This window comes from Rattus norvegicus, chromosome 2 (genome assembly GCF_036323735.1).
Source record: "Rattus norvegicus strain BN/NHsdMcwi chromosome 2, GRCr8, whole genome shotgun sequence".
NCBI lineage: Eukaryota > Metazoa > Chordata > Mammalia > Rodentia > Muridae > Rattus > Rattus norvegicus.
The window spans coordinates 80,709,832-80,734,295 of record NC_086020.1 but is presented as its reverse complement, the minus strand read 5'-3'; the positions used below and the strand labels follow the sequence as shown (position 1 = coordinate 80,734,295).

Here is a 24,464-nt window from a genome sequence, read left to right as displayed (position 1 = left end):
AGAAAGCTCATGTTTGTTGTCCAAGAGTGTTGTCTGCAGAGTGGCTCAGTTAGGTACAACAGAACATGCTCCGTCTTGTCCCTTTGTGCTCAAGTGCATGCTATGTCCTAAGTGAATCAAAGGTTCCGCTTACTGCCACTGAGAGAGAGGGTGGTGCTCAGGGAAGAATGTGAGCTAAGGCAGTGAAATGGCAATTGTAATTTGAGCCCTAAGCCATCTCTTCCTTCTAGGTGCTTCCTCCTAGGAATTTAGTGAAGGATCCCCAGAAAAGGGAAAGCCAAGTATTCAAATGAGGTGCACCCCTCATACCACACTCTCACTAGCAGATTGGAGACAAGACAAGGAATTTCAACCAAGGCTCTGAGATATGGGAGATGGCAGAAAACAAGAGTCTCAAGGAAAATCTGGGATGTGGGCAACAATGCGTAGGAAATGTGAAATCCTTCCACATTTGCTTCAAGTCAGAAAGGAGGCTGCCTCAGAACTGAGTCCTAGCTGCCTCAGAGCTAAGAGGCTTCCTGGGATGCTGAACTCCCAGTCAGTCCTAGAGCCAGAAAAGTCTCAGGCAAGGGAAGACAGCTGCCAACCTCAGTAAGGAGCAGGATTTCGATCCAACCTCCTGGAAAGATGGAGTTATTTATGCCTCCTGGACCTTAAGGAATGCAATGAGCTGGTGCTTGTTGCCAATAAATCCAGACCCAGCATACAACGTACAGAGAGGAGTGGGTCTGAGATGGGAGCTAACAGAATGCCCACTGGGGAGATGATGTAACTACTTCAATGGGGTAAGTACTTCCATTGAGTTAGGTGAAGAGATCTCTGAGAAGAGAACGTTCCATGCAACCACTTTCTATTGCCCAAGTTACTCTGGGAGGGCTGGAGAGATGGCTCAGCCGCTAAAAGCACTGACTGCTCTTCCAGAGGTCCTGAATTCAATTCCCAGCAACCACATCGTGGCTCATAACTATCTATAATGAGACCCGATGCCCTCCTCTGGTGTGTCTGAAGATAGCAACAGTGTCCTCACATGCATACAATAAATAAATCTTTAAAAAAAAGGAATTCTGGGAAGGTGCAAAGCAGAGGTAATTGCACAGAGGCTAGGCACGCTGAAACAGTGAGGCAGTTCTATAAGGACAATACATCCCTGTAGGCTATGCAGCCACTGCTCCATGGGGACCCACCATGGCCACAAGAGCTCATTGAGCTCAGCAGTAGCAGTCAAGTATAAACTTCCCTCTCACCCTTACCTCCTGCCTGTGCCTGGCCTCAGATCTGACACAGACACTAATGTACCTGGGCTGAGGTAGGAGGAGGGAGGAAGCAAAGGAGAATTGTGAGTTTCTTTCATGCTGCAAGTGGAGACCTTCAATAGCCCTGGACAAGGGTCAGAGGAAACAGAGATGAATGCAAAGAAGAGTGAGTTTACTTCTGGACAGCTCGTTTTGCTCAACTGGATACTCTCGTTGTTTTAATCAATATTGTGTTTTCAATTTGAAATGACCATAAGGTTTTTTTTCTTAAGAATGTCTAGAAAAGTCATCCAAGGGCTTGATTCTTACTCCAAGGTCAGAAGAACTATCCATGCCGAAAAGATTGAAAAAGAGAGTGAAAGAGAAACAAAAAGCCTTGTTTATATGTTGGGAAGCTATAAGCCCTTCTTGTTCCGTGCAATTTATATGAAACGGGCAATTTCACCCTGGGCATAGTTATGACAGAACATGCTTCCTGGTATAGCTCATGTTCTACAATGTGAGATGAAAATCTAATCTTCTATCTTTTGATTCTTTTTACTCAAAATGTAATGCACTTTCTGTGGAAAAAAATCAAATTTATAACTTAAGAAATGTCAGTCATCCAAGATTTTCACATGTATCTCTCTCTCTCTCTCTCTCTCTCTCTCTCTCTCTCTCTCTCTCTCTCTCTCTCAATCTCAATCTCTCTCTCTCAATCTCTGTCTGTCTGTCTCTCACTCTCACTCTGTGTGTGTGTTTATGGTTGTGTATAAATATGCATGCATGAGTGTTCACACATGTGTGAACACATATGCACACAGTCAAAGGTTGACATTGAGTGTCTTTTTGTTTTTCATTAATTAATCTGTTTCCTTTATAGAGCTTCCCCTCCCTCCTCTCTGCCCAGGTTTTCTGTCTTTGGATCCCTTTCCCTTTACTGGGCTTCCTTGTCTAGACTCAACAGAAGAAGATTTGCCCAGTCCTATTACAACTTGATGTGCCCAGGCAAATTGATATCCATGGGAGGTCTCCCCTTCTCTGAGAAGAAAGAACATAGAGTGACTTTATTAATTAATTGCTGTTATGTTCTTTAAGTCAAGCTCTCTCACTGAATCTAGAGCTCACCAGTTGCCTAGGCCAGTCAGCCAATGAGCTCCAGAAATCTTCCTGTTTCTTCCCCCCCAGTGGTGAAATTATGGGCTTCAGGGTGTTTTAACAAGAGTTCTAAAAATAAAAACTCAGGTCCCCATGCTTGTGTGGGAAGCACTTTACCAATCAAAGCATCTACCCCAGCTCCATCCACCAACAATTCTCTGGGAAACAAAGAATGTTCATGCTACCTGACAAAATCAATAACTATTTCCAATTTTTAAAGGTCTTTAGGGGTGAATATAATACTATAAGCATAATATACTTAGTAATATCTCTACTTTGGACTTAAAATGATATTGATCTAATTAAAAACATAATGAGATAAAAACATAATGAGATACAGAAGCTGAATTTATATACTTACAATATTTTCTTAAGTGTAAGTATTAAATCCATCATTCAACATTACACATTTTGATAAAAACCCACAGTAAATAAACATAATGTGGTATTTAACTGACAGAAGTTGATGCTACATTTATTGACAAGCATGTTATTCCTCTGTTCAAAACCCAATACCTACTGGAACTTCTAGAACATGGTTACACAGAAGGAACTAGCACAAAAGAAAACTAAGTCTCAAAACAAGATCTGTCCGATTGTCCCCAGCCCCGTTCCCCATTGTCATTAAGGCAAATCAAAAGGAACACAAAGCAATTCGAACATCTAGGATAACTACCATTCTCCATCCCCTAACCTGAAGGAGAAAATGGGCATCTTTCCACAGTTACACACACACACACACACACACACACACACACACACACTTTATATGCACACCATACATACACACTACAAAGACATTACATACATATACCTTGTGATGGTGTGTAATGCTTGGCCCAAAGACTGGCACTATTAGGAAGTGTGGCCTTGTTGGAGTAAATGTGTCACTGTGAGCATGGGCTTAGGATCCTCACCCTAGCTGCCCGGAAGTCAGTCTTCCACTAGCAGCCTTCAGATAAAGATGTAGAACTCTCAACTCCTCCTGCACCGTGCCTGCCTGGATGCTGCCATGTTCCTGCCTTGATGATAATGGACTGAACTTCTAAACCTGTAAGCCAGTCCCAATTAAATGTTGTCCTTGATAAGACTTACCTTGGTCATGCTGTCTGTTCACAACAGTAAAACCCTAACTATAACATACCTCACACACTACATAAACAAACACAACACATATACATCCACAAACACAACATAGGCACCGTATACTACACACACACACACACACACACACACACACACACACACATGTACACACCACAAAAACATCACACAAGCATACACACTCACCATGCATACACACCATAAGGACACCATTCACACATGTATATCACACATACACATCACAAAGGCACTACATAACATATACACAACACATACACAGATCCCCTAACCCAGCATAGCATAAGCCTGTTAGTCCTCCATTGCGTTTCTTCTTTTTGCCACTCTCAGAGGAATTTAATGGTATCTATGTTATATCATGTCAAATATCAATACCTGCTTCTGCTCCCTCCACATCCTGATAGTAAAACATGAGATGACGAAGTCCTCCAACAGCAAAAAGCTGGTCGATTCTTTCAATCTGGAGAAAGGTAAGGTAACATTTTTGTTCTGATTTAGAAAATGTATTTAATCAGTACTGATGGCAGAGCAAATCAATTCACTGCCATTTTCTTATTCAAACAGTACTGTACCTATTACATCTCCTAGACAGGCATATTCTTTTCCTAATATAAGAAAAGAATGTCTCACTATGGTAAGCACTCAATTCAAAGACGTAATTTCACTGATTATAGAAGTATTTGCTAGGTATGTATATTTGACAGACCTGTCCTTTCCTTTTTGCTAATTCCCCAAAGCAGTAAGCTGTTGAAAGGAGATATAAATATAAAAGAGTTTTGTGCTCAGTAAATCTGAAAGAGAAAGCAAATCTTCAATGCATAGTTAACACACTGAATCTAATTAATATTCAAATATAATAATCTTCCCAAACTTCTTTGACAACATATATTGCAGCCACCTGACACAGTTACATCATGAGAGCCAGTATACTTCAACCTGATGCATGGCCTGATAACAGAAGCACTTCTTGCAAGTAGCCTATAGCATGGTTTGGAATTCCTATGAGAAGAGGGAGGATAGACTGAGAGATGGCGCACTTGATGCAGAGCACTTGAAGGATCTGAGTTTGGATCCTCAGAACTCTCTCATAAGAAGCTCATTATAGTGACACAAGCTTATAACCCCAGTGACAGGATGCCACACCCTTGGTGAGAAGTGAAGACAGGATACTAGGAAGCTTGCAGGTCACGTTGTAAAATCCTAGGCCAATAAGAAATCTTGTCTCATATAAAGATAGAAGGCACCTAAAGACCAACATCTAAGGTTGTTATCCGACCTCCACATTTGCACTGTGCATGCATGCACCCAAATCCACATGTGTGGGCATGCATGAGCACACACACACGACTCATGCGTGGACAAAAAAATTAAGAAGACAGAAGGATGATGCGTATTCAAAGGAATAGGTAGATAAATTTAGATAGATAGATAGATAGATAGATAGATAGATAGATAGATAGATAGGTAGGTAGGTAGGTAGGTAGATAGATAGATAGATAGATAGATAGATAGATAGATAGATAGATAGATAGATGGTAGGTATATGATGATAGGATACACACACACACACACACACACACACACACGGATAGATAGATACATAGATAAGATAGAAAAGAGGAAAAATTTTGTGATGGTTTGTATGTACTCAACCCAGGGAGTGGCACTATTAGAAGGTATGGCCCTGTTGGAGTAGGTATGTCACTGTGGGCTTGGGCTTTAATACCCTTGTCCTAGCTGCCTGGAAGCCAGTATTCTGCCAGCAGCCTTCAGGCGAAGATGTAGAACTCAGCTCCTCCTGCACCCTGCCTGCCTGGATACTGCCATGCTCCTACCTTGATGATAATGGACTGAACCTCTGAACCTGTAAGCCAGCCCCAATTAAATGTTGTCCTTTATAACAGTTGCCTTGGTCATGGTGTCTGTTCACAGCAGTAAAATCCTAACTAAGGTAGATCTGCACACTCCTTAGGATGGCTACTACCAAATAATAAACATACAAAATTGTGGAGAAGGGTACAAAATTTCTTTAAAAAGTTAAACTTGGAATTATTATGTGACCCATCAGTCTGCTTGTGATTATATGTCACAAATCTCTCTGAAATCAGGATCTCAAAGGGATGCTTGTATCCTCAAGTCTACAGTGGTTTTGCTCACAGCCACCTCCAGAAAACGTGGAAACATGCTGTGAATGAATCAGCAAAGTCTGGCACCTGTAAACAGGGAAAGATACTCAACTTCAATAGACAGAGATCTTCTGACACCTTTGTGATGGCTAATCTTGGAACTAGATCTGGAGTCCAGTGAAAGACACTGTGGGAGATTTTCTTGACCAGGTTGTTTGAAGTGAGAAGACCAAACCCTACATGTGGATGTGCCGTTCTGATCTAGACAAAAGGAGGAAACTTTCCTGCGTGACTGCTTGCTTTCAATGTTGCAGGCAAGTTTGTCTGTCCTGCATCCCTTTGCCGATACGAAAATCAGCTTCTTTAGGTCTAACATAGGTATAAGACCAGCAGTTCACCAGCATCCTCCAGGCCTTTGATGCTAGACTGGGACTGCTGAGATTCCCATAAACTGAACAACTGCTAGATTCTCAGCCTCTCCAGAGTACCCACACTGCACTGTATACACCAACTCTGTGAGTGTGAGTGAGTGTGTGTGTGTGTGTGTGTGTGTGTGTGTGTGTGTGTGTGTGGTCTATCAGTTTTGTTCCTCTAGAGACCTCTGAGTAACACAACCATGAAACATTACACTAATGAAATAAATCAACCCCTTAAGGATAATTACTGTATAGTTTCTCCAGTTTGAAGACAATCAGGCAAGGTTAATGAGGAGAGCTAGGTGACCCTCCCTATGCTTCCTGTTTTAGAATAGTATTATCAACCTACTGTATGATAGATTCCAATGAGATAAGAGGTGAGACCCACCTAGACCAACGACTGGTGTAGAGCGGATTTTCAGTAAGTATCACCTGTGCTGAAAGAGAAAGGAAGAACTCCCCTCTTAACAGGGTCTTTTTCCCTTCATTGTCCCCTAACTCCTACCGTGGAGTACACTCCATAGACTGCATTGTAAAAACCAACTCTGTGTTTATACATTTATGCTAGCTGACGAATGAGTCTGAGTAGTCCTTAGGTTCAGGACTCAGGGTTTCCAACTCAGGGTTTACAGCAACAAAATGGAAATTCAAATTCAGTCATGGAGCCAAATGAGGTCTACACCACAGAAACTGACTTTAGCTCAAACTGGCACTGCCCTCTTCTGCCCCTTATCCATGCAAAGGCAAATGCTGGACATTTGCTAGTTCAACACTGAAATGTGTTATCAGCACTCTCTCTCTCTTCCCTCTCTCCCTCCTTCCCTTTTCTTCTTGCTCCCTCTTCCTTCCTCTCTGTCTCCCCTCTCACATCATGTGTTTATGAAGTTAAGTCTTTGAGACTCTTAATAGGGCTCCTAATAGGTCTTTCTGACTCGAAGAAACTCTATCTTCTCTTCAGTTTATCCTTCCCTCTCAAGGTCACACCTTATCCCAAATTTTTTAAAGGAAGTTGTAGCCCAGAAATCAGAGTTAGGAACAGAATAAACCAGTTCCAGATGCCAAATTAAAGTCACAGTCAGAAAACCATGGCACTGTTCAGAGCCAAACCTAGACTAAGACACAGGAACCATCACAGAAGAATGGATGGAAAGGGGGCTGGGGATTTAGCTCAGTGGTAGAGCGCTTACCTAGGAAGCGCAAGGCCCTGGGTTCGGTCCCCAGCTCCGAAAAAAAGAACCAAAAAAAAAAAAAAGAATGGATGGAAAGATTATAAGAGCCAGGAGTGTGAATAACTACAAAGGAACAGCATCTTCTAGGCACAACAATGCATGTACACTTATGAACTGACAACAGGCATGGCTGTATGCAAGTGGTCTGTGCAAGCTCATACCAGTTAAAAATCCAGCAGGGAATGGAGGGGTGATCAGGAAGTCTTACCCCTAGCTTAGGAGCTACTGGTGACTGATGGTGCTGGGAGAGGAAGAGGTGTCTTTCTTTAAAGATTCAGTCCCTGAGATCCACCTCCCAACAGATGGTTCCACACTGAGGTACCAACTAGCAGCACTAAGAAAGACTGGTGGATTAAAAAAACAAACAATAGGAGGTAATAGTGGTAGGGGACACGAGAGAAATTTAAAGAGAGGAAATGGGGGTAGACTTGATCAAAATACATTACATAGATGTACAAAAATTTTAAATGTGGAATAAATGAATATACATACATACATACATACATACATACATACATACATACATAGTCACTTCCATACATATATAAGTCAGCGACTTGAAAGACGGTTTTATTCCCTAATCTCAGGTTCAAAACTAGCACAAGAACTCAACCTCGTTGGTTATAAAGAGACACAGGCACCAGGCACTGTCATCAAATTGTGGAACTCAAATAAGGACTACAAGTACCATCATTCACTCTGGAGAGCGGAATAGTCAAGAGACTTCTGCCTAACCCAGAGTGGAGCCCCTGCACCTTAGGCTGGCAGCTCTTCAAAGGCACAGTATGGGTGCTTGCAACAGGATGGTGAGAACACAAAAGTTTCCTACCTGATTACCCTCAAGAAGGGCATCTTCCACTTCCGGTTTGTTCAGGTCCAAACAGGAAGCTACAATTGCAAACAGATAGTCATGCCGCCCATCCAGACGAGCCCTCTTGGCTTCCTTCTCTTCTTTCAGTCGTTGCTAAAAGAAAGGAATAAAAATGTTATATTGCAACTGCTGCTCTCAAATGGCTCGTTTTATAACAATTTCACACAATTGTGGTTTTCAAGTCTTAGAGATTCGCATAGCAGGCAGCTTAATGGTACCAGTTCTTTTTATGTATTCTCTTCTATTTTTAGAAATAAACTTACTTCTCTTATGAAAATAAGGTGTGGCCACTGTTTTGAAAATGCACAATACAGGCAAACAAAAAGAAGCCATAAAAATCGTCTGCCATCCATAAATTATTATCGTTAACGTTTTGTTCCGTCTTTACAGACTTATTTCCACACACATAAAAGAATTTAACAGATACATGAAAATCCCATTTTTGTAAACATTTTTCTTAGCCATATAGTAATATTCTTATCTCTTATGCTTGCTGTGTATAGGTTCAGATCTGGTCTTGGAATTAATTTCTGACCTCCACTGCTCATGCTTTTGACTGTGGGCTGTGAATTACAATAATGAGGAGTGTTCAGTGTAACCAGGGTTAGCAGCTTAATGCTTACCCTTTCACACTCTTTGCTCATACAAGATATGCAAACATGTGCCCATGCCTATGTTTATATCATGACATAAACATAATGCATAAATTCTACATGCATTTCTTTCTTAACAATACATCAGGGTTCTTTGTACTTTGGTACAGATTTTTCCAGAACTTGGAAATGGGTATACCATAATTCATTCAACTGTTTTGCCATTAGTATACCTTCCAGTTCCCATCCGCTCCTTAAATAAATACATTACCTTTAATGCCAAGCAGTAGCTCCTAGCAAAGAAGAAAAACTGTGCCTTTTGATCAAGAAACATTTGATAAACTATAATGCATGCCAGTACTATAGCCATAAACACTACCAGTAACCTCAGAATAAGCGTATGGTCTGACTGTCAAGGTATGTGAAAAATGTAGACACTACAAGGTGTCATAAAGATTAAAGAAAAATACAATTTGTAGGTCCCAGAAGACAGAAAGCCTCTAGGTCTTCAGAGGAGGAGTAAGAAAAGGTATGTCCCAGTCTAATGTGCAGTTAAAGAAGGAAAGAGGGAAACAAGCAGGAAAGCTTTCAGAAGACTCCAGATTGAGCCTAGAGTTGAAAGAAAATTGATATCACTCCCTAGGAGGTGAGAGGCATAAGAAAGCTCAGCACCTTCTGGAAACACAAGGGAACCAGGGTGGGTGAAGAACAGACTGAGAAGTAAAATAGGAGATGATAAAGAAGTCACGAGATAAAATACTTCATCGGACACCTCATAACGTCCAAACATTATCTAGAATCAATGACAGGGTTTGAAAAAAGGAAGACGGATGTTAGCTCTCTTTGTACTACCAGAGCTCCATCACCCTGGCAGCAGTGTGGAGAACGAGTGTCCTGAGACAAGCCTAGAGGCAGGCAAGTGGATCTCTGCAGCATCTCTAGTCTTGGAATTGTATCAGAAGCAAATTGTGGCATCATCACCACCTGTGGGCTTTTGGAATGTACGTCTGGAGTTCAAGGTAAATTCATCGCATACAGATAAAGAGATATAGATATAGGCTCCCAATCCATCATAGCAGGCATTATGAGTCGGACCATTCTTATGAGGGATATCCAAGCTGCCTGGTACTCTACTGCACAGATGCCAGAAGATCCTTCTCACCACCAAAATACAGAAACCAAAGTGTCTCCACACATTGCCAAATATGTCCTGTGCAGTGAAATCATACCCACTGAGAACCACTATAGACACATAATTAGCCACACCCATGGTCACAGACATAGGCAGAACATAAGATTACTGATGTAAGAACAACAATAGGTGTTATCTGTTGTGATTGTGAAAAACAGAACCTATAAAACCAAATATCAGGCAGGTAAGATGGTTCTGTGGGCTGAAGAGATGGCTCAGTGGTTAAGAGCGCTGACTGCTCTTCTAGAGGTCCTGAGTTCAAATCCCAGCAACCACATGGTGGCTCACAACCATCTGTAATTGGACCTGATTCTCTCTTCTGGTGTATCTGAAGACAGCCACAGTGTACTCATCATAGATATAAAATAAATAAATCAAAAAAAAAAAGAGCACACACTGTACAAGGCTGGCAGGTTGGCTTATATCCATAGAATTTAGGAAAGGAGAAGCACCTACTCTGGAAAGTTGTCCTCTGACCTCCACATAAGTGCTGTGGCTTGGACATACACATATACAGACCACATCATACACACATTGAACATATACCTTATACATATACATACACTCCTTCACATGTGCATGCATACACTCATAAACACACACACACACACACACATACACGCACGCACACACTAAATCAGCAGCAATGTCATCCATTGTAGTAGCTCTTCAATAAATGTTTACGAAGTAAATAATTCAATCAAAGTTACGAGCACTCCCTGTTCTTGCAGAGGACCTGGATTTGGTTAGCAGAACCCATATAACCACTCACAAACACCTGCAACTCCAGGTGCAAGGGATCCGTTGTCATCTGTGGGATGGCACCAGGCCTGCCTATAGTACATTTACATACTTGGAGGTAGAACCCTCAGACACGTAAAATAAGTAAATCTAGGGAGGAAATAAAGATTTTTCCAACAAAGCTATGGAGATGTCGAGACAAGGGAGTGAAAACCTTGGAGCAAGGAGCGAACGAAGTGCAAATAGAGACGGCTGAGACCGTGCAGCAATGTGGATGCAGGAGACAATAGCATCCATCAACCCTAGCCAGCGGCGGACAGCACCAGTCGTACAGATGATTGCTCACGCTAACTAGCATGTCTGCGAGGACTCTGTTTACAAGATGGCTGAAGCATCCACAGCTGTTTTGCAAAAGCGAGGTAGTAAAATTTCCCGGGCCCGCCATTAGATAACTTGGGCTTTGCCTTCGCATTTTAACAGCTCTGTCGAAGTCTCGAGCCACAGAACCCATACAGCTGGGTCCGCTCACTCACAGAGCCACGTGATAGTTGCTGCTTTAGACTCTCGGGCTTTCATGTGGTTCCTAATGCATCGATGGACACAGCAACAGCATTAGGAAATTTCACCCGATGGACAAAGAGAAAAGAGTGCGTGCCTGAGAAATGGGTGATTAGGGGGAAAAATAATACAACCAAACTAAAGGCAGGCTGCTCCTTCCAGAAACTTCACTGAAATGCAAAGAAGACAGTGTGTTACTTACGAAGGATTTAGAGTTAAGAACCTTTTAAGATATAAAAGGTTTCAAGAAAGTAACAATGAAAGTGCTGATAGCTCTCCGGGACATTGTAAGACAGTGAGGCAGATAGGCGGTGCACACCCACATCCTGGCACTCTAGGGAACAAGGCAGGGAACTCTAGGGAACACGATTGAACCCGGAAGCCAGCCGGGACTACACAGCTGTGTAAGAGAGGAGGAAGGAGCGCAAAGGAAAGAAGAGCAGCAGAGAGACCTGCAGGGAGGCAGGTTGGAGACCATTGTTATCCCTTGCAGTTGACACTCATTTCTCTCAACCCGAAGGACTCACCACAGACAGCGCGAGGAAAAGAGTACACACTGGGTGTTAAAATAAATAAACAAAATAAACAGTCTGCCAATTTTCTTGCCCTGTCTCTAAAAGGGTCCTGACATAAAGTATACATCCCGTAAATGTCAAATACAAGACCACGTAAATGCATTTCCAAATGTCACTAAAACCAGGAAGATACCTTTTTCCTTTTTTTTTTCCCAACTGCTTTCTACCTTCCTGGCTGGGAGAAAATAAAACACTTTTCTCAGAGCGATCTCTTAGTGTCTGAACTAAGTGTTTTTAACAGCTTGAGTGCTTGGGGTCAACCAACAGCAAAAGAAGAAGCAGATGTGCTGTAGCCAAACAAGAAATAAAAGGAACAGACAGAGGCAGAGAATTCAAGATTCAGTGAATCTGAAGGCTGGCAAAAGAGGCAAAAAAAAATCCTAAGTGAGAATCCAGCATTGCAGCACATCACTTCATGACCTGATTTTACAATATTCCAGAGCGGGGGCGGGGGGGGGGGGGGCGGGGAGAATATGGAGAAAAGAGAGCTTGGTCTCTAAAACAGAGCTCTAATTATTCTATTTTTGCCTAACTCTCACAGAAGGAAAAACTTCCAAAGCAGTTTTTGTGTATACAAAGAAAGTGGTCAGCATGTTTTTTAAAGTAAAAGTTTTCAAAGGCTATTTTTAAGCATGTTCATTTCCTAAAGACAGAGATAAAAGTTTGCTAGTCTCTGTTTGCACTGCCTTCCCCGGTACAAGGAGAGGTTTTGAATCCTGTTTAGTTTCTGCTACCATGAAAGATCAATGACATTAGGCAAATACTTAGCAATCAGATCGGTGCACTGTTAACCTGCCCCTTTCTGGCTATTCAGGGACCTCAGCAACTAGGTGACCAGTTGTCCGGACTTGCTGTTACCTGTTGGACACTTAGAGAGGGAAAGCACAATGTGAGTAGGAAAGCAAGAAGCACTGTGGGAGGTGGCGCAGCCCTATGGTCCCAGCATTGGAAGTCAGAAGAGGGAGGATCATGACTGTGAGGCCATCATGAACATCAGATCAAGTTCAAGATCTCATGACCACTGCAGTGGTTTGAGTGAGAATGGTCCCTATAGGTTCATGGGTGGGATTGTTTGGTCCGCCAGTTGGTGAAACTGTTTGGGAAGAGTTGCAGATGTGGCCTTGGGGGCAGGTGTGTCACTAGATGGGCTTTGAGCTTTCATCATTCCCAGTTAGCTCTCTGCCTCAACACACAATGGGACGCTGTCTCTAAAGACAACTGGCAAGAAGCAACCAGTGATAGTTAATCTTGATAGTCAGTTCTATGAGATTTGTTATTGTCATGGAAACATACTTCTGAACAAGCTTTGAGGGATTTTTTTTTTTTTTTTTACGATTAGGTTAACTGAGACTGGAAGACCCTCCCTAACTCTTGGCATCACTATCCCACAGGCCGGGGTCCTCAACTGAACAAAACATAGAAAGGAAGAGAAGCCTCAACAAGCAATGTCTCTCTGCTTCCTGACCGTAGCTACAAAGTGGCCAGCTGCCTGACAGTTTGCCACCACACCATGCATTCCAGGCCATGATGGATGACGGTACCAGAAACTGTGAACCAAAGTAAACCCTTCCTTCCTTAAATTGCTTTCATTGGGGAATTTGTCACAGAAGAGTAACAGCTATACTATGTACAGGATTTTTCTCTTTCTCGCTGAGAATAAACCTTCACAGCCTCTCACATGCTACTGCTTTACCAGTGAGCAACAGAGATGTACTTTTTTTTAAAGCATTCCATATCAGTTGTTTTACACTGAATAAGCAAGCACTGAATTAAGAGATCTGAGGATAGACAGAAACATATTTAGTATCCAAGAAAATCTGGATGGCGTTAAAACACTAGTGCTGAGGTCTGCTGCCGATGCCTTGAGATGGAAGGTGGTCCGTGCACCTGCCTACACGATATGCCTACTCCTCAGGCAAGGTGGCTCCCTGAACAGCGAAAAGCCGGTGTCGGGGTCACAGATTCTAGTCCCAGCTCCTCCACCAATTACAATTCCTCAAGTCTATCATTTAACCTCTCCATCCTGTAATTCCCTCAACTCCAAGACCCCAGAATTGCATGAGATAGCAGAGAGATTCCATTGCTCCTCTCGTGTGGACTATTTCTCAGTAAAACGTCATACAAAGTGTAGTCCTGAGATGTTAAAATCCAGATCCCAGGCAACTTCCTAAAGCTGCGCACCTTCAAGAAGCTCTGTGGATTTTTCTCAAACCCAGTCTTCCCACTGGGTTGTTTCAATTCCTGATTATTTTGCCCTGAACTCCACAACACAGTCAGTGTCTGCATTTGCACACACAAACTGGGGGTGAACTGCACATACTCAGTCTTCTGTCTTGCCTCCCTGACAGGAAGTCATTACAGGATCTACACAAAAAGTCCTTACAGAATGGGGATCATCAAATCACACAGCACATGGATTAAAATGTCAGGGCCAAGGCTTTGGTCCAAACTTTAAGTAAAACAGGACTCTCACTAATAATGTTTCAGTTACATGAGTGTTTAAGCCTCTCCCCATTGGCATTACCTTTTGGCAGGTTTGCCTGTGACCCAGGCTTACCAGGGTGATACCCAGCAGAAATGGAAGAATGAAGGAACTACGAAGCTGAGAGCTCCTTTGTGACTGAACATGGGCATTTGCATTGCTTCCTAGCCTTCTGCTTTACGTCATTTGCTATGGTGATACAAACACAGGCTTCTGAGCAGACACTGCTCTCTGCACACCAGAAACATGAGATGATGTGTGATCTGCAACTTTCCTCGCACGTGAGTGACAGGCTCAGAGTTGAGTGGTACAACCAATGGGTCAGGTTGAATGACAGCATTCCAAGGGAGACTATGACTGATGAATCCATTCTATAGATGTTTTTCTTTAAATTAGCAGTTAAGGATTATTCTACAGTATTCTAGTATACCCAGGGTCTGTGTGAAGGGTGTAGGTAGCTGTGGGCAGAGACAAATACTTATATCCTGAGTTGTTTACTGCCACCTTGCTACTGTCTCCCAGCTTACCTATCATGCATTCAGTTCTGTCATTCTGCTCCTGAGTCTCCCAGTAACTTCCAACTCCCCCACCCCACCCTCGACCCCTAAATGTTCTGAGAGCTGAGTTCTCTGTTTATGCATTCGAGAGATTGGGCTCTGTGCTTTCTTGCCTCCCAAACACTTCTCTTCCTTGCTGCTTCTCCCAATGGAAAGATGTACTTTTATCTACATTGTATTTTATACACTATCATCAGCCAATATTTTTACAGGGAGAAGTGATTGGGTAAAAGAATGGGTGAAATATAATAGAAGATAGATAGATAGATAGATAGATAGATAGATAGATAGATAGAGGCAGGCAGACAGACAGATAGATATAGATGGTACATGGTAGACAGACAGACAGATAGATGATAGATAAACAGATAATAGGTAATAGAGATCTTTGTTCAAAAGCTTTTCTACATAACATGATTAGGCTATTACTTGTCTAAACCTGAAGATTTCACTTTAATGAAATCCAGTTCTATATTTGTTAAGTAAACACCTTTTACTTGTTTGGGATGGGTTTTGTGTTTTTTTTGTTTGTTTGTTTGTTTGTTTTGTATTTTGTTGTTGTTGTTTTTTTTATGTGCATGAACAGGTATAACAGTACAGTTGCTATCCAACCTGGGTAGAGTATACTAGACATTAAAGTTCCTACCCGAGATAACTGTAAACAATATTGGATCTGCAAATCATTTTCAAGTTCCTTATCTTAAACAACCAAAGTAAATGCCCTGATGATGGGTTTTAATTTAGCTGTCCATATCAATCTGAAGCCCGTGGATAGTTAGTTGATCACTTGATGATTAGATTGTACTGATGAGGCCAAGGACATGGGTCTGGTCAGGACAGTTAGCCTGACTTTATTCCACTTTCCCAGCTGGTAAAAACAGGACAGTCCATGACCTTTTGTTAAGGGGAATTTATAAGGAGCATCTATCCAGATGAAATGTCTGGATCCTGACAAAATATACATTTCTTTTTTTTCTAAGAATACCCAAATGACCCACTTGGCTTAGCTTATCTATCTGCCACAAACAAACATAACGTGTCCCTTCTTCTCTATCTCCGGAGCATTGAAGGAAAACAAAACCTTGCTCAACACTGTCCTCACTGCAAGGACACCAACACTGTAGCAAACGGTGGCTTTGTTCAGACTTTCATGATATCCTCAATGCCCAGAACAGTGTCTGGCGCATACAAGAGCCTCGGGTAATATTGCAAGGGCTCAAACTGATCCTCTAAGGCAGCACTTCTCAATCTGTGAGTTGAGACCCCTTTGGAGGGTAGCATATCAGATATCCTGCCTCTCAGATATTTGTATTATGATTCGTAACAGTAGCAAAATTACAGTTACAAAGTAGCAACAAAATATTTTTATAGCTGGGGGTCACCATGACATGAGGGCCTCCACATTAGGAAGGTTGAGAACCACTGCTCTGACGTGTGGTGCCTTCTGAGAAGGGAAAGTGGACACTAAGTCCCACCCCTAACCAAGAAGCTATTCATAATTGATACCTGCTAAGCGAGGGAACATCAGTATTCTCCAGTGGAGAGTCACTGAGTGTATGAACCACACACCAGTGTGGGTCCCCAAAAAACCAGAACTTCTTCAAAGTAAACCATAAAAACTAGAAAGGCCACTCACCTTTCTGTCTCTTTCCTGGGAGATCTTCAATCTTGAGGAGTCTCAACCCACATCCCATACTCAAGAGGAAGGAAAGCTACACAGAGCTCCCTGAAGGGAGTTGAACAAACCTAGCTGAGTTTCCCACTTACGAGCTCATATTCTTTCTGTCCAGTTAATCATGTCCCCACCTGACTGTCTACAAAAAGAGAACATCTCCTTGGATCCTTGATTCTTTATTTCCAAAGGTCTGTGCTGTGCAGAACTTTAATTAAATAATTCTACTTAGTTTTCTTCTCGTTAATCTGCGTTTGGTTATAGCCTGCGATGTTGACCTTTAAAAGGAAAGATACCACACCATCCTGCCCTGTGATTTGTATAATCAATGGGTGAATTAACTGGGTGATTTACTTTACATGTCACTTCCAAGTAAGGGATGGAACCAACTGCTTCAGATCGATGTGGATCTGTGATTGCAGACCAGGATACAGTCTGATGCTGATGAGACCCAAGTAAAACTTATCCGCCCCTCCTCCCCCAAATGATGCTAACCAACTTCCTGTTCAAGCGCATCGAATTGCAGACGGTGGGGAGCAGATCTCTTACACATTTCAGCCTTCCTCTTTGTCTTCCAGTCTTTTCATTTTAACCCCCGGGACTCACTTCTCCCAGCTCTGCAGGGAGTTTTCCAACCCACCCGGTCCTGCTCTTTAATTGGCTGGGATAATCGAGTTAGAAACCCTTTTCACACCTTGCCTGTTTCACTCCACTTTCCCTCTACTCTTCCGCAGAGAAGGGCCCCAGCTACCCAGGAGGCAGGGCTGCTCCTTGTGAATTAAGAACTCTTGAGTGAAGTGGTCCGTGCCCTGGAGAGAAAGAACTTCCCCACCCGCAGGCTCATCCCACTCACAGCAGGTGGCCTTATTCAGCACAACCGCAGTCTCAGTAGCCGAGACAGCACTTAAACAGAGAAGGTGCCATCCAGTGGGTGTCCAAGAGTACGCTTTGGAATTTCATCTCTCTCTCTTAGGTTTCAAGGAGCCCTTAACCTCCTCATTTGGTAATTCCCTTTTCCGTCATTCTTTTCAGTCAAATGAAAGATTCTCTACATTTAGGAAGCATTCTAAAGATAGACTTTGTAAGACACACACGTGCACGTGCGCGAGAGAGAGCCAGAGAGGTAAGACAGAGAGGAATGTTCGGAAAGGCATACGCAAAAGCATGGGAGTGGTCTTCCCTAAGAGACAGTCACACTTCACATACCATACACACGATTTGTTTAGGTTTCAAAGCTATTCTAAAAGAGGCAAAGAAACCCAGATGACATCACAAGATGACTCCGAGGGCACCCAAGAGACACAGAATTTGATGAGGTAACCTGCGGTTCACAGGGGTACTGGAATCTAGGAGATTCTCACTCTCAACAAAGTTAAAAGTCTCATTGACGGGGCTGGGGATTTAGCTCAGTGGTAGAGCGCTTACCTAGGAAGCGCAAGACCCTGGGTTCGGTCCCCAGCTCCGAAAAAAAGAACCAAAAAAAAAAAAAAAGTCTCATTGACATTCCCTGGAAAGTCTGTATCATTGCCATTTTAACATAACGATCTCTGTGTGAACATAATATCATCTCTACATCAGCAGCCCGTAAAGCAAATATGATATCTCTTTAGGATATGTGAACACCCCCCAAACTAACTAAGTCCGAGGTATGAATATTACCATCACCAAAAACCCCTCCCCACCTCAACATTCCATCCTCCATACTCAACTCTTTTTAAGGGGGCGGGGGGGGGGGGGACTCACTATATCACTCCGGCTGGCTTCAAACTCAGATCAGAGATCACCCTGCCTCTCCTGTAGAACTAGAGTTTATTAATGTAGAACTAGAGTTTTTAAAAGGTTACTCATTGTCAGAGTCCGGATGTGCAGGGCCAGACGTGCCTGAGGGAGAGCCAGAGATAGGACTTGCCAAACCAGCTATCAGCCCCAAGAACATTGACCATCTGTAGCCACCCCCTCCCCTTCCTTCACCCCCCTGAGTGAGATGAGCCACCCTACCTGCCTGCCGAGCTATTAGAGAGCACGTACTCCTTGCTGATGTAATTTCGCGCCGAAAGTAACTGTGCACCATTTGAAATGACCAATCATGCGTAACCGTGCGAATGCCCCTAACCTCCCCTACATAAACCCCTGAGTCTGGAGGCTCGGGGTCGATTCCTCTGTCTCCTGTGTGAGATACGTGTCGACCCGGGATCCCGCTAAGACCCAGGATCTCGTTAATAAAAGCTACCTCTTGCTGTTACATCAAGAATGGCTACTCGTGATTCCTGGGGGCACCCCACCCCGCGATTGGAGCAAGAGACTCGGCTCCCCGTTTAGGAGTACGCTCTTTCACTCCCTCCCTAATGCTAGAGATTAAAGCAGCATGAACCACCATACCACACCCACCCAGCCAAAGGGGACTCCAGAGTTATAGATATTAATGGCATGGGGGCTCCGCAGTCCTTTAAAAGATCACTTTTAACCACTGAGTCATCTCTCCAGCCCTCCTCTCAACGCTCAGTCTGCTGTCTGCACACCAAGTAGCTGGATGTAAAAAATTTAGTGAGCTTTCACACAGCCATTTATTTCACCACCACCACCCCCATTCAACAGTGGTTTTCTTCCAAAATCAGAACTACCTCTCTTACAGAATTCTTCTCTTACACAGTTTCCTCTGGCAACCAGGGTCATTAATTCAGGTGGCACTGGTCCAAGCACTTAAAATATATATGTCACCATTCACATTCTATATGACACCAGGGTAAAATTTCCAAACTTCTCTCATTCATAAAATAAATCATTGTGCTTAAAGCCATCTGTCCTCCAGAATCACCCAGGAACTGCTGGTGCCTGCGCCTCCCACAAGGAAGCCTGACTTGCTTGCCCAGGAGTGGAGCCTGAGCACAGCTAATTCTCAAAACTCCCCAGCAAGCCCATTGAGCATAAATCATTCTCTGAATGGACAATGATTGGCTGGCACTACCTGGTTGCTGTTTGAGCATGAGCTTTAGATGGAAGGTCCTAAGAATTAGTGGGGTCCTACTAATTCTTAGTCTCTCTTTTGCTGCTTCCTAGAATTGCAAGGAAAAAAAGAAGAATGGAATAACATCATTTTTTCCGGGGAGCCTTTCCCCCTTGTATCCTGGAGCACAGTGTTTGGCATGGGGGTGGGGGATGGTGGGGGTAGCGCCAGCTGTGAAATCAGTGGAATTTGATGTGCTCTTTTTTTTAAAGATTTATTTATTCATTTATTATATATAAGTACACTGTAGCTGTCTTCAGACACACCAGAAGTGGGAATCGGATCTCCTTAAAGATGGTTGTGAGCCACCATGTGGTTGCTGGGAATTGAACTCAGGACCTCTGGAAGAGCAGTCGAGTGCTCTTAACCGCTGAGCCATCTCTCCAGCCCTTGATGTGCTCTTTAAAGTCTATCTCCTACATCATTACAATATGAGCATCTTTGGGCCCTAACTAGATCTGACCCAAGGATCCTCACCTGCCTATTAGAAGCAACACCCACCCCTTCTCCACTTCCCCAATAAATCCTCAAGCCAATTGCTTTCCTTGGTTCCAATGAAAACATTCTGACATGTTCAAGATGAAATGTGGTCACCAAGCCAAACAAGTCTAGGCTTGATTAACAAAGGACACTAATCTGGCTATAGCACCAGGGAACAACAGAACTGACAGCCTCTCAGCTTCTGCCAGGTGTCAGACAGCTTAGGCTCTTTATGTCTTGAACTCTTGATATACACCACAGGGAAAACAAGCTTTGGCCTCCTGCAAAGCATCTCAGTTGGAGACATTATGCCTCCCCAAGGGAGCACTCCCATCCCCCTCAACCTCTACCCACAGGAATCCCCTGTGTAAAGCATCCTTGGGAGCAATCTGAAATCCCAACAACAGCGTTATCGTTATCGAGGGTGAATGCATGCAAGACTAACAATGGGTCTCTCTGCAGCTGAGAGATAGCATCACCACCACTGTAAAATCTTCCTCCCCCAAAGACAGATGAATTCAACAGTCAAGATGACTGGCATGTGCCAGTTGTACCTTTTCTTTGGCATTAACACAATCAACCCGCAAAAGTGTGCATTTTGGTTTCATTGTAGAGGGGAAAAATGAGTTAGTGTGTCTGTAATTCATGCCTTCCATGTCCATTGTAAATAAATACTAAGCATCTTTACTTTCAGTCTGAGAAAAAAAGGAAAGAAGGCAGATATATCTGGACCAAGCAAGGTTTTGCCGGCAAGTGAGTGACTAGACAGAGTTATTTTGAGTATTTTTTTATTGAAAAGTGTTTGAGTTTATTATATAAGAAAAGGAAGAGATGGGCTATCTTTTTCATGTTCACAGAACCTCTACTACACTTTGTTGCTGCTGTCACAGATACATGTGGATAAAAACAATTAACATGTCATTTTAACCTAATTATAACATAGCAGCCTCGTAGTGAAAGCCCCAGATCAAGGTTAAATAACCCCTGCCTACAGCTGTTTGCTACAGGTTCTGCATTGAGCATTTCAGCTCAAAAAAACCTGACTACTCAATAACTATCATATCAATAGACCAAGCAAGCAATACATGTGTGTGTGATATACTGCAATATTATTCAGATAAAGCTGTTCCCGCCATACGTCAGTGGAATGACCGAAGCTAGCATCCAAGAAACATAGATGAAACTTCCCAGAAAGACTGACTCCCAAGAGCTGGCACGTGTTGAGGAATTGAGTTCGTTAATTATATTTAAATTTTTACGCTTGATTATAATGTCTTAGACATGGTAAAGGGGGACAAGAAGTTTCCAGGAATAAGAGACCAGCTAACTCCATTACATCACAAGTATTATTGGTATCGTAGCCCAAGCTCTGTAGGGAAGAAGGTTATTTAGAAAGCAGAGACTCCTAAGAAGCAGGGTGCAAGGGAGGGATATGCTGGATTGCTTCATTCTCAAAAGCACGCATGGCATCAAGACATCTTACATTCCCCAAATTTACAATGTTTGCCAATTAAAAATTAAAGCTTATAACTAGAGACGTAGCTTAATCGTACCCAGCATGCACACATCCCGGGAGTCAATCTTTAGCATAATAGAAACTGAATGTGGTAGAGGCGAAGGATCAAATGTTTACCTTAATGCCGTTACTTACATAGGGAGTTCAAGACCAGCCTGGGATAGAGACCCACACTCATATAATAAACAGTTCATAAAGTTGGGAAGATGGCTCAGCAGGTGGGATCAAAGAAAAATCTGCATCAAAATCTCAGGGATGGGAGGCAAGGGTCAGAGGTCTCAGAAAATATGGGACTGTCATGCCTACTCCTTCATAGCCACAAAACAGGCTAGATGGTGTCATCTGGCTTGTTCCCACATTCTAATTTAGTATAGCTCATTCCTGGGATGGTTAACTTGCTGTCTTGTGGCCCCATTTGAGTATCTGCCCGTTTCTCTGCTCCACCACAGGGTCTGGATCAAATGCTGGCTCATGGCAGGCATTCGTGCAAGGTCAATCCAGTTTAAACAACTATTGGCAGAACAAACAGGCCTCTGGCCAGATGTGGAGCATCCATTGCAAAACCTGGCTTATAACCTACTAAACTCTGTCTAGCTGCTTCAAGATAGGAATTACAACATATTCATCTTTCTATCACCCTAGACTAGGTCTGTCCATGACCACTTGAAGGGAGACCCTTTCTGTGAGTACTCAGATCTAAAGATCCTTGGCCGAGCCTAGCAAGAAGCAATAGAGTAATGTATGAGGGGAAGGCTTTGGAACACTGACAGGTGGTGGAAGGTTCAAAGTCCTCCCTGTGAGCAGCCAGTACGCAGCAGCTGGGAAGGGCCCTGTGTGGAAGATGATTCTTGTTCCCTCATCTCCCTGTCCATAGCCTCATTTCTAGAAACATTAGATTTGAGAGGTGTCAAAGATCCTAAAATATATTGTGCCCTAGAATCTGCCTTAACCGTATCTAATAACCAGCAAAATTTGCATGCCTTAAGGAATACACAGAGCCCAAAAACACCAACCCAAATGTATTTTCAACCCTAGAATAGCATCTCCCTTAAAGGCCACTCACAAATCCCTACATGTGGTTAGTTATACTCAGCCAGAAATTTGCAGTGAAGTCGAAAAGCGAAGCTCTCCTTTTACATGGGAAATACCAATACATGCAGCGTGTCAGAAACTTAGTGAGCAAGCATGCTTTTCACGGATTTGCCTGGCTAGACCTCTGAAATTGTTTCAGGTCTGTTTCTACCTGGCATTAGAGGTGTCCGTGCCAGCTCCTTACCGTCAGAACACGGGTGACACTCTGCTTCCAGAGCTGTCGCCTGCCGATCCTAAACATCCCAGCAATCTGTCTGCTTTATGCAGTGGCCCAGAGTCAGCTCTTCCGGAATGGTCTTCTGACTCAAAGAGAGCTAGCTGCTCACCCTCCAGTGGAATATCGAATGCAAAGACTCTAGGAGGGTCACTCTGCTGTTTCTCATGCATGTGAGTAACTCTCCGAAGTCTCAGGATTGAGTCGAGAAGTCAGTCCATCTGTGCTGCTCATATATTCCTCCCAGAGCCTCTGCCCTGGGGCCTTTCCTCACTTCTGTGCTCCTTCGTTGTTAGGGTAATACTGTTTCACTGCTGGGCCGTTTAAGCACGCCTCTTAATCGTGTTTAGCAACAAGAGAAAGCAATTTAACTGCTTGGTTGCAACCACAACTTCTAATATTCCATTCTATTCACTGCCCAACAATAAGCTCTGAGTCAATAAAGTTTAGACTATTTCTCTGAACAGTGAGAAACCTTAAACCAGATCAAAGCAGAAGGCAGACAAGTCACAGCTCTGGATATATTGCTCAAGTTAAGGAATTCAGTCTTACTTTGTCTAAACAACTTTGTGTGCACAATTAACTGCCAGCATGGTGACTAATTGTGACTAATTGCTTGATAGGCTAATTGTGACCCAAAGGAGCCATTTTCTCTCCCATAAAGAATACTGCAACCTATTTCATATGCAAATGGAAAACGGTGTCCATAAATTACTCCTGTTCACATGGCTGCCCAAGCATGGAAACCGAAGTATTGCTTTGCATTAGCCTAAACACCTAGATCTTCCTCTCTGCACAGATGAGATGGGGGAAACATGGCTGAGTACTTGAGAGACTTCTCACCTACAATCCCTCACATCAAACCATGTAAATGGCAGAATAGGTCAGCGTCATTGGATCATTGAGATCCTTGGGATTTAAAGTACAGCAACTATCCAACAATTATCACCTTTAATCCCAGCACTCAAGCCGTAGAGGCAAGTCGATCTCTGTGAGTTCTAAACCAGCCTGGTTTACAGAGGAGTTCCAGGACAGTTAGGGCTATATGGAGAAACTCTGTCTATAAATAAATAAATAAATAAATAAATAAATAAATAAATAAATAAATAAATAAATCCAGCAAATAAATCCTATCAGATTATTCAAAGATTAGCATGAAATTGAGGAGTACCCTGACATTCAGTCCCATCAGAAACAGAATTGATAGCCAGGGTACTACCTTAATATCAGGACAGACGATCATCAAAAACAGAATTGACAGTCAGAATTGACTGCCTTGTTACCTGGCTGGGCGATTCACTTAGTCAAGAGCCCAAGTTAGGGTGTGGCCTCCATCTGCAGTGCTTACACAGACACAACATTTGGAGTTGAATCTTGACGGCAAGCAAATAATAAAAGCGCATAAGTTAGAAGTATAGGGCACAAAAGAACTTTCCATTCTCCCTTGGGAGTTCAGTGCTTGAGTCTCATAACGGCAGAAGGCAGACTGACAAGGGAGAGAGCCACGCAGAGTACTGCGCGCACGGGAACCACACAGGTGCCCAGCAGTTCAGTAAGATTTAGAAGCTTATATCTGTTCTTCTTAGAGAGACGACGTATTGGGCAATTTTAGCGGAAGAGTGCATTATTTCTAG

The 24,464-nt window shown here is 43.0% G+C and overlaps 1 protein-coding gene across 3 annotated transcripts in view; it reads right to left on the bottom strand.

The window, feature by feature from the left end:
• Positions 1-24,464, bottom strand: part of Dnah5 (dynein, axonemal, heavy chain 5) — a 317,737-nt gene that overhangs the window by 251,623 nt on the left and 41,650 nt on the right. The window contains exons 1-3 of one of the 3 annotated variants that reach the window (XM_063281529.1): positions 22,801-23,294; positions 8,113-8,247; positions 3,888-3,972 (exon numbers count right to left, since the gene is read on the bottom strand). In XM_063281529.1, coding sequence (XP_063137599.1) covers positions 3,888-3,972; positions 8,113-8,247; positions 22,801-22,857 — 277 coding nt within the window. In that variant the 5' untranslated portion in view covers positions 22,858-23,294. Of the gene's footprint in view, positions 1-3,887; positions 3,973-8,112; positions 8,248-22,800; positions 23,295-24,464 lie in introns of those variants that run through there. The other 2 variants (NM_001419569.1, XM_039103563.2) reach the window with 2 other exon arrangements.